Consider the following 11,120-nt stretch of genomic DNA (forward strand, 5'->3'; position numbering starts at 1 on the left):
GTTTTTAAATTGTAGCCTCAAGTTAACGAAGACATGGTGAAATGGCTATCAAGGATGGCTCAGGGATCTTTGGCACCTCTTACAGCAGCACTCGGTGGTGTTGCCAGTCAAGAAGTCTTGAAAGCAGTGACAGGAAAATTTTCTCCCCTGCAACAATGGGTCAGTTTCTTTGTTTTGGATTAGGTTACATAAATTTAGGCACGAGAGCATTCTGTGAGCATAATATTGCTTGTGTTCAGATGAACCATCAAAGATGGTGGAGAATAGCAAATGACACTTGTGCATGAGTGTTATTCTCCCTTTCTTGCATCCTGGCCTTAATTCTGTATTTCAGATTTAAGCAAGCCATAGTGTACTATTATGTCCAAACTGGCAACCTTTTGGTTTGAGTGAGACTTCAAGATTGTCTGTATAGTTTGCCAGGAAGTAATGAATTAAGCCCCGGGGGGGGGGGAGTAGACACCTGAGTACAGTGTTCATTCATGATACTCCACCATGGTCTGGAGCAGGGGTCAGCAACCAAAGTACCACAAGCGGCCCACGTGGGTCATTTAACTGGCCCATGAGCTGCCCCCGAACCGGTTCATGGCAACAGCCCTCCTCACCAATCATTCCTGCTGTGTTGCCTTATCGGAGTGTTCCCACTATAAGATAGGATGCATTACTATAAGGAATTACTACAGATGAGAGTACAGTCGTACTTTGGGTTACAGCCACTTCAGGTTGCGTTTTTTCGAGTTGCGGACTGCCAAAACCTGGAAGTACAGTGGTGCCCCGCAAGACGAATGCCTCGCAAGACGGAAAACTCGCTAGACGAAAGAGTTTTCCGTTTTGGAGGTGCTTCGCAAAACGAATCTCCTATGGGCTTGCTTCGCAAGACGAAAATGTCTTGCGAGTTCCTGTGGTTTTTTCCCCCTCCCCCCTTTTTCTAAGCCGCTAAGCCGCTTATCAGCTGATCTGATAAGCCGTTAAAAGCCGCTAATAGCGCTAATCCGCTAATCCGTCAATGGGCTTGCTTCGCAAGACGAAAAAACCGCTAGACGAAGAGAATCACAGAACGGATTCTTTTCGTCTTGCGAGGCACCACTGTACCAGAACGAGTTACTTCCAGGTTTCAGCGATTGCGCATGCGCAGAAGCGCTAAATTGTGCTTTGCACATGCGCAGAAGCACCAAATTGCAACCTGTGCATGCACAGATGCGGGTTGTGAACACTGCAGGTTGTGAACATGCATCCCGCACAGATCACATTTGCAACCTAACCGTCTACCGTATTAAGGGTATTTTCTGGATGTTTAAATTCACAGTATCAAAGGCTACTAATAAAACAATATTAAACGGATAAATAGTAAATTATGAGACATAGTACTAGTCTGCTGGCAAATCATCCCATAGATATATATTGCTTTTTGCACACACATCAGTTTTGTTTTGAAGTAAGCAAGAACCAATTTATGTGCGAAAGATAAAAGAGTCGGTAGAGGGAGGTAAGAAAGCATTGCAGTATATCATTTCAGACTCTTTTAAGTATGACATTCATTTCTGTAGGCTTTCCCTTCTTAAAAAAACCAAACTACTCCCTGCTTATACTAAACATTGTGGAGAAAGATCAAGCAACCATTTTCCTGTTGTGTTAGTGTGCCACATGAAGGGAACTTCTTATGTTGGGGGAGCTGTAATTAATGCAATACATCACCAGCAGTCTGAAGTGGTGCAGTCTAGAATTCTATCACACCAGTCTACTATCTTGTTCAGATCCCCCCCCCCCCCAGGTTGTATGCTGTAATAAAATATTGTTATTTTTAGTGTAGTTTAAACGTTTTAAGACATGCTGAATCTTGTTTTTTCCCCCTCCTTCTCCAGCTGTATACTGATGCATTAGAATTAGTCACATTTCTAGAAAAAGTGAGCCATGAAGAATTCCTTCCAAGGTAAAAAAATGGCACAGTCAAGCTGCTTATGCTCTCTCTGTTCTTTAATCAATTAATTTTTGGTTTCTGTGGAAGCCGCCCAAAGTGGCTGGGGAAACCCAGCCAGATGGGCGGGGTACAAATAATAATAAATTATTATTATTATTATTATTATTATTATTATTATTATTATTATTATTTGTTTACTTCTTCAACATTTATGTTCCCCTTCTCTTCCAAGCAGCTCAGAGCAGCTTAAATTATCTCCCCTCCCCACCAATTTTACCTTCATAACAAACCTGTTTAGTTGGATAGAAATGCTCAAGGTCATCCAGCAAATTTTGATCCTCCTGGTCCCAATCCCAAGATAACCACACGAATGCTGTTGTTGTGTCTGAAGGCATGCATATTTAAAAGAACTTATATAAAACATGTACGCGTATGTACTTTTTTCACCCAGTGGTTGGGCACCTCAAAACTTGGGCCCTATGTGCAGCCCTTAATACTCTCCCTGGGTCATATCTCTCAAGGGTCCTCTCCCCTGCCCCCTCTGAATGCTTTTGCCTGGCTGGAATGTGTCTTTGAATTATAGTAATACCTTTGGCTTTACGGGATGTCAAGGGAAGAGTACATCAGTTGCCCAGCCTGCTTATGCCTCTAGCCCTGCCCACCCAGAAAGGAATGTGATGCTCAGAATGAAAACGTTCCTCATCTCTGTCCTAACCCATTGAAGCAGGCCCTGCTCAGAGAAGATGAGGTTATCCGATTCCAGAGGAGCCTAGGGAGCTGACTTATATCAAGGCAGACGATTAATCTATGTAGCTCAGTACATTCTGCTTTGACTGACCCTGTCCCTTCAGGGTTTTGGGCAGGAGTCTTTCCCTGATCTACCTGGAGATGCTAGACATCGAATGTGGGACCTTATTCATGCAAATCATGTGCTGTGCAACTAAGCTTTGGCTCTTCCTGGCTATGTTTGTCTGTTTGGACTGCAGGGGTCAGCAAACCTTTTCAGCAAGGGACCGGTCCACCGTTCCTCAGACCCTTGTGGGCAGCTGGCCTATATTTTGAAAAAAATATATATGAATGAATTCCTATGCCCCACAAATAACCCAGAGATGCATTTTAAATAAAAGCACACATTCTACTCCTGTAAAAACAGGCTGATTCCCGGACCGTCCGCGGGCCGGAATTAGAAGGTGATTGGGCTGGATCCGGCCCCCGGGCCTTAGTTTGCCTACCCATGTTTTAGAGCAAAACAAAACAACACAAAACACAAAACAACAAGAATATGGCACCTGAAATACTGATAAGACTTACGTGGCATACGTTTTCATGGACTAGAGCCAACTTCATCAGATGCTTAAAGTGTTGCCTTCAGTTGACAGCTGTGTATGTACACAGCTCTGGACCTCAATACCTTAAGGACAGCCTGACCCCATGCAAACTTGTTACGATATAGAAGCAATGCGGCCGCGAGCTGCTGCTAGCTTGGAAGCAAAACATAATGGGAATGTTGGGACTGTTTCCGTGGGAAACAGAGGGACAGTCTTTTCACAGTGCAAAGCACCGGAATTAGCTCACAGTGTAATATGAGCTGTACAGGAAGTACAGTAGGTGGAGTTTGTCTCTCTGCTGTTGGAGTTTGAAGAGAGCAGACGTGTTTCTCTGTAACGCTGCAAAGACAGAAATAAAGGCATACGTAAATACGTTTCTGTCTATCTCTTTCCCCTGCCCCGGGGGGGGGGGGCAGGAAAGAGTGGTGTGTTCTCCTCGCGCTGGGGAGGATCGCCAATCGCGACCTTGCCTGGATCTTGCCGGGAATGCAGACAGGGAGGTCAACCGGTGATTCAAGCCAGGTGCCTGGAGAGTGGCCAGTTTCTCCTGAAGGCAGGCTTGAATCCTGACATCTATTATTTTGCAACCAACCTGACCCATACCCTGTGCTTGGCATCTGAGGCCCTTCTCTATGTCCCCCCCCCCCCGAGAGGTATGGAGGCTGGCAACAAGAGAACGGGCCTTTTCTGTGGTGGCTCCCCAATTGTGGAATTCTCTCCCCAGAGAGGCTTGCTGTCAGGCAAAGACATCCTCTTTACCCAGGCCAGTGGCTATTAAATAATCTACAGTCTGTCAGTGTGTGAGGGAGAGGGACTGTTACTATTATTTTCTTATTAGGCTGTCTGTCACTATGCTTTTTATTATGGTTTTATTATGTTTTATCATTGATGTTTTGTAATGTGTTTCTAATGTTGTACACTGCCCTGAGATCTGTTAAAGGGTGGTATATAGTGGTATATAAATTGTATTATTTATTTATTTGTTTATTTATTTATTTATTGTTTAATGCTTTTTAGAAATGCTTATTTTGTGATATTGGAAGGAGGAGAGTATGCTTAGGGAAATATGAGCATCTTTGTTCCCTTGCACTGCCATACACAAGTGAAGCAATTCTGAAACATTTTTGTCTCTTTCTATCAATGTTAATTAATTTAATTTTATTTAAAGCCAGCTTGATATACAATACAATACAATCTTTATTACGGTCCAGAGACCCAACAAATCGTTACAAATCAGTGCACAATTCAGACAGCCTACCTCCAGGTTAAACGAGCATTTTGTTCAGATTTAAAGATAGGGATCATTGGTTCTTGCAACCACTGATTAAAAACTTCACCACTGCTAATGTTCTAGCATTTGTCCGGTCTTCCAGTAGGAACCTGACATAGTAAGCCTCTGATTTTCCCGGGAAAGGTACCAGCAAGGGTAATATCAGTTCAGTCCTGGCTTGCTCATATTTCTCACAGTGCAGCAAAATATGTTTGATAGAATCTGTCAGTGTTATCTTCACTCCTTTCCCACATCTGTCTGCAACAGAGGGGACAGGTATGACGCCTTGAGAGCCTGCATTGGAGACTCCTTGTGTCAGAAGCTGCACCGTCTGAATGTTTTCTTGGTAAGCATGGCTTGTAGGATAAGTCTGACATTATGTCACAGAATTGTAGAGTTGGAAGAGGGACCCTAAGGGTCATCTAGACCAGCTCTGTGCAATGCAGGAATCCTGCCCTCAGCTGTCCCTGGGTGGGCTTGAACCACCAGCCTGGTTAACAGCACTGACCATATTGCCTTTGTTGGATAGTAAGGTAAAGGGACCCCTGACCATTAGGTCCAGTCGTGGCCAACTCTGGGGTTGCGGCGCTCATCTCGCTTTATTGGCCGAGGGAGCCAATGACTAAGCTGCTTCTGGCAAACCAGAGCAGTGCATGGAAACGCCGTTTACCTTCCCGCTGGAGTGGTACCTATTTATCTACTTGCACTTTGACGTTCTTTCGAACTGCTAGGTTGGCAGGAGCAGGGACCGAGCAACGGGAGCTCACTCTGTCACAGGGATTCGAACCGCTGACCTTCTGATCGGCAAGTCCTAGGCTCTGTGGTTTAACCCACCGCACCACCAGCGTCCCTTGTTGGATAGTAGTCTGTAATATATTGCAGTAAGAAAACCCAGTGGACAAGTATTTTAGAAATTACTGTTCTGTGAATTAGTTGGAACTTTGAAACTACCTTTTCCTGGAAGTTTGGAACATATAGTGGTGGGTTAAAACATGCAAAATACCCAGATGGCTCATAGTGATGCCTTTTATAGTAGGAGCTGGAATTCTTTTGATGCGTTTCAGTCCAATATTTAACTTCAAATACTTTAGTTAGGTATAATCTTCTCTTTATGGCATCTTCAGTCTTTCATTTCACAAATGAAAGGCTGTCTAAATTTCCAGACAATAGGTATGATAGCATGTCAATATGTCCTTAGCGCCCCAACAATTTAGGGGTTTTCTTTTACAGAATTTTGTGTATTCTAGTTCTATCAAACAAGCAGCTCAACTAAAGGTTTAGCTGCCTGAAGGATGGAAATGTATAATATCTGCGTAAGGATTGGAAATTTATACATCTATTATTTTGCAGGTTGGTTGTGGTGCGATAGGCTGTGAAATGTTGAAAAATTTTGCACTCCTTGGTGTTGGCACTGGACGAGAAAGGGGCATGGTAGGTTTGGTTTTCCATACTAATTTCAGTCCTTTTTACTCTGTTTGCAAGTTGTTTAAAAATTATTTTATGATCTTCGTAAGATCAGATCTATTATGCCTTGGGTGTGATAGAACTTGGAGGGGAATGTCTGTCCTGCCAATTTCTCCATGTAATAATGGAGGATGCTTTGTTACGACTACACGTTTGGGTTCTGTAACCTCACATTTCCATGTTTTGGTTTCTGTTTTTGAACTTCCAGAAATCACAATGTATTGGAATATGTGTTTATCAGAATTCTAGGTAGCGCTGAACTACCATAGCAATTTTGATACATCTGTAGGTTAGTTGGTCAATCGCTATGTGGCATTTTTAGGTGATAATTTATTAGTTGTAAAAGTAAGCCTGAATTCATGCCATTTTGTAGTCCTGTTAATTGGAAAGAGCTATGATTTTGAATATATTTATGGGCAGGAATGACTACTCAGTATAAGATGACACGCATTTTTTAGGGTAGAGGGGAAATTCTATCTTAATAATCATTGGGGGGGGGGTAACCAAATTGAGGGCTTTCAGGACTGATTCAAACTAGAAACAATCAAAGATTTATATTAACCATAACTTGTAATTCCACCTATTTCTCCAACCTACTATAGGTTACAATTACAGATCCTGACTTAATAGAAAAATCCAATTTAAATAGGCAATTTCTGTTCCGTCCACACCATATACAGGTAAGTTGGAGTGGTTGGTGAGAAAAAGCAATTTGTGCATATTTTTGAAAAAGTAAAGTGAGGTTGTGGAATCAACTTTCTATTTTAAGAGCTACCATATTTTTTGCTGTATAAGACTCACTTTTTTCCTCCTAGAAAGTAAGGGGAAATGTGTGTGCGTCTTATGGAGCGAATGCAGGCTGCGCAGCTATCCCAGAAGCCAGAACAGCAAGAGGGTTCGCTGCGCAGCGATCCCTCTTGCTGTTCTGGCTTCTGAGATTCAGAATATTTTTTTTCTTCTTTTCTTCCTCCAAAAACTAGGTGCATCTTATGGTCTGGTGTGTCTTATAGAGCGAAAAATACGGTATTTTAAAGTTATTGAGGTGAATCTTCATATATTTACCCTAGGACAAAATAAATTGATTTTTTTGGTGAAGATGTGGTTAACATCAGGGCTGTATACGTAGCTCAGAAGGCAGAGCACACACCTAGCATGTAGAAGTTTGACTGATTAATGTTTTTACTTGCTAAAGTAGTGTTTATTTTAATGATTGATGGATTTGTTTGTTGGTTTTATTGTATTGGGTCTGGTTTGGATTATATTATTCATTATACAATTAATAATTATTACCATAATTTTATTTTATTATTTATTATTTTATTAATAAACTAAATAAACCAATAAAGAACATAAAGAAATAGTGTTGCAGTGGGTTGAAAGCAGCTTAAGATTGGATATTATCATTGAATTTGTTGTTTCAAAAAAATAGCTTAATCATATAATAAAAGTATTTAATCTGTTGACCATATTGAGTTTATTTTGTAAATAAGGCTCAAAATTATTATTATTAAAAATAATGTTTTAGGTTTAACCAGGATATCTCCAGTTAAAAGAATTTTGGTTAGAATGGTTGGGAAACAGAGAGAGAGAGAGAGAGAGAGAGAGAGAGAGAGAGAGAGAGATGCTATAGAGAGGCATTGCTGGTCCAGATTGCCAGTAATCTGCCGCTGTTTAATAAATAATAGCATGTTTCATCTTTCCATTCCTAAAAAGAATTCTCAGTGCAGCTAACAACCACATCAGTGGAATAACAATCAAGACAGAAATAGGGAAAGAACACCAAAATAGTAACAGCAGTATTAAATTAGTAGCAACATGCAGAAGACTCCAGATTTCCGTGGCTTAAGGGAGGGTTAACTGGGTTGGGTGATAATCACGAGCTATGATGAACTCAGGAGAGCAGAACTCTGGGAGGTGTAGTGACCAGATGTATCCATAGTCTTGCTTGGCTTACACACGCTCTATAAATGGTCTCTGAGCTTTCCAGTTACAAAATACAGTCGTACCCTGGAAGTCAAACGGAATCCTGTTCGACTTCCAAGGCGCGGCTTCCGATTGGCTGCAGCCAGTTGGAAGCTGTGCCAGACTTTCATGCTTCCAAAAATCATTCAAAAACTGGAAAAATCACTTCTGGTTTTCAGTCGTTCGGGAGCCGAACCATTCGAGTTTACAGGCATTTGGCTTCCGAGGTTCTACTGTATTTTATTTTAGGAAATGTTTTGTATCTGCCTTAGTACAGAACTTTGATTAATTTTTGCTGTCAGTTGTTCTTTCCAGAATTAAAGAGTTCAACGTGGTAAAACAGAATGTTTTATTCATTTACTTTGCTCAAGAGTTAGCGTTACGTGTCTATTCATCTCATTATTTCATACCTCATTTCACTAAAGGGATGATTCTTTTGAATATGTTATCAGTGATTTGGAAGCTTTTGTTTTGCATCGCAATTGCCTTTTTCCAGCAAGAATATTAACCAAAGTTTATGAATTATTTTAATTTTGCTTAGAAGCCCAAAAGTTGTACAGCAGCAACAGCGACACGTAACATCAATCCTCAGATCAAGATAGACCCATATCTGAACAAAGTTTGCCCAGCTACTGAGAACGTGTACAATGATGATTTCTACACTGCGCAAGATGTAGTTGTTACTGCGCTAGACAATGTGGAAGCAAGGAGATACATTGACAGGTAGGTGCATGATCTGAGAGTTCAATTTGTACTCTTTCCCACCTTTCATAGCATTTCTGTCCTTGCCACCCTTCGCGGCAGTTTTCCCTGTGCTTTCTTGGCACAGCTGTGGATAATTCAAAACCAGTTGCATCAAATCTACTTCAAGCCATGTTTTTAATCTCCTAGTTTGTTTAAAATTAGTTTAGTATTTAATTTTATATATATCAGCCACCATTGTGAGCACAGCATGTCTTTATTTTTTATTTTTTTTAGAAAATGCCTCAACAGCTCTATTTGAAGCAACTTTTACTACTACTACTACGGGTTATTGTTCTACTAGTTTTACTGGAATTTCTGATTGGGAATGTTAACTTGATTAATGACCCAACAATGTGTAGTTGCAAATGTATCTAAAGTGTTATGGACTCTAATGGGAGGGGCATACTTATCAATGCATTGGGTTTGTGACACATTAAAATGTATACATCTGGTAGCAAGCCCAAGGCTTGCTCCTACACTACACTATTTGGTCAGACTGTGTATGGTCTAGCAGTTTATAAATCTGAGGTCCAAACTTGATGCAACACCATTCACATAGCAACTGCATGAATAGGTGGGGCTTGTTCTTATAGAGAAGATAGCCAGCACAATTTGGGGCTACTTCTATACTGTAAACAGCCCTGTGGTCCTCGAATAAATGGCAGTCGTCAGGTGCTGGTGTGGTTGCTCGAGAATAAACAGGCAAGACTCCGCCCTGTCTTTTCCAGGCTTTATTCTTAGTGCAAATTATTTACAGTGAAGAGCGTCATAGGTTAATGTCTGGTTCAATCGCTAGCAGAATCTGGGAGTGGTCAGTCTTTGTACCTCCCCCAGCATAACAGTCGCGTGACCCCCAGCCTTCTCCACCCTGAAACCTACTGCGCAGAATGGGCACTGGCAAAGGGCTACTTCCCTCCTCTCCAGTTTGCCCAGACTTGTGTTGAGACTCTCCCTAGCATCCCCTGGTTGCTGCACCTCCTCTCTACTAGAGGCAGGGCTTTCCTCCTCTCCGGAGGAAGAACTGCTTCGCAAGATTTTAGGAGGTTCCCTATAACACAACTGCCTTTCCACCTCTCACCTCTGAGCTGATGGCAATTCCCTGACAGCAGTATATAAATTTAATAAATTCCACTAGCTCCCAATCTGGATTGTACCCCAAGCCTTTAACTTCTTTGCTCTCCCCTGTGCTCTGATCCAGATTGGGCCCCTCCCTCTTCCATTGGTGCTAAGAAGCAACAAAGGGCAGAGGGGCAGATAAACACTGCCTGTGTTACATTTGCATTGGGAAACTTTTGCCCCTTTTCTCTAATGTGGCTGTATAGTGGTACTACCACTTAGCAGCTTAGGCTCAAGATACTTAAAGGGTTGCTTCCTCCCATATGAGTGTATATGCTCAGTAAGACCTACTGAAGAGGTGTTTATCCATGTTGTTAGAGGAAGTGTGGCAATAGAGAGCCTTCTCTGTGGCTGTTTCTAAGCTGTAGAATTCTTCCTAGGAAGGCTCATCTTCTGCAAACCACAGAGGCATAAAGATTGAGAAAAAAGGAAGCAAAGCAGATCCTCATCACAGGGCATTTCCGGAATTTTGAAGTTCTTAGTTATTGTTCTCAGTTGCGTTAAAATGTAGGCACTGGGTGTGGTGTGGCTAGGCCCTGTTCCATAGAGCTGTTTCTCCATCTAGAGTTTTGGTGCTTTAGATCACTATCTGAAATACGTTTCAAAATCTTGCTCAGGTGCAGGAATTGTGTGCCTTAGGTATTAATTGTTGATGATATAAATGGTTTAAAACTTGCCAAGCATTATTTTTAATTGGAAAGCCAGTAGATAAATGATATGCCACTAGTTAATTCCTGCAACGACTGAAATCCCTTGTTTTAAACCAATTACACCAAAGCCAGGAGGTCATACCATGGTTTTTGTCTCCCCCCTGCACTCTGGCATCTACCCTGATGTGTTCATTTTCTTCACTTATTTTCTTCTTCTATGTAGTCGCTGCCTGGCAAGCTTGCGCCCTCTCTTAGATTCCGGAACGATGGGGACCAAAGGGCATACAGAAGTCATTGTGCCTCACCTAACAGAATCGTACAACAGTCATGTAAGTGCTCCATCTACAAAAACAATGTACCGCACTTTTCCGTGTATTAGATGAGGGTTTTTTACTCCAAAATAAAGGGGGAAAGGGTGGGGTCAATGTTATACATGGGTAGTGAAAATGGGGGGTGGGGGTGGGTGATTGGTTGCATCCACGAGCAGGATCTAGCGATTGTTAGCATTTTCAAGTTGTGTGAGTGATATTCGGTTCAGCAATCCCCCCCCATTGCTCAACAACTGTGGGCACCCCCCCCCCCAAGAAAAGCTCAACAACTCTGTACCATCTCCCCCCCATTTTCTTAAAATTGAGCCCCCCAAAATACATTATACATGGGGGCGTCTT

General features: G+C 41.9%; 1 protein-coding gene across 1 annotated transcript in view; it reads left to right on the plus strand.

The window, feature by feature from the left end:
- Positions 1–11,120, plus strand: part of UBA6 (ubiquitin like modifier activating enzyme 6) — a 40,241-nt gene that overhangs the window by 16,712 nt on the left and 12,409 nt on the right. The window contains exons 14-20 of the mRNA XM_082195393.1: positions 16–159; positions 1,863–1,930; positions 4,784–4,862; positions 5,867–5,947; positions 6,583–6,660; positions 8,484–8,665; positions 10,676–10,829. Of these exons, the coding sequence (XP_082051519.1) occupies positions 16–159; positions 1,863–1,930; positions 4,784–4,862; positions 5,867–5,947; positions 6,583–6,660; positions 8,484–8,665; positions 10,676–10,829 (786 nt within the window). The remainder of the gene's footprint in view (positions 1–15; positions 160–1,862; positions 1,931–4,783; positions 4,863–5,866; positions 5,948–6,582; positions 6,661–8,483; positions 8,666–10,675; positions 10,830–11,120) is intronic.

The sequence above is a fragment of the Podarcis vaucheri genome (assembly GCF_965113315.1).
Source record: "Podarcis vaucheri genome assembly, chromosome: 13".
Taxonomy (NCBI): Eukaryota; Metazoa; Chordata; class Lepidosauria; order Squamata; family Lacertidae; genus Podarcis; species Podarcis vaucheri.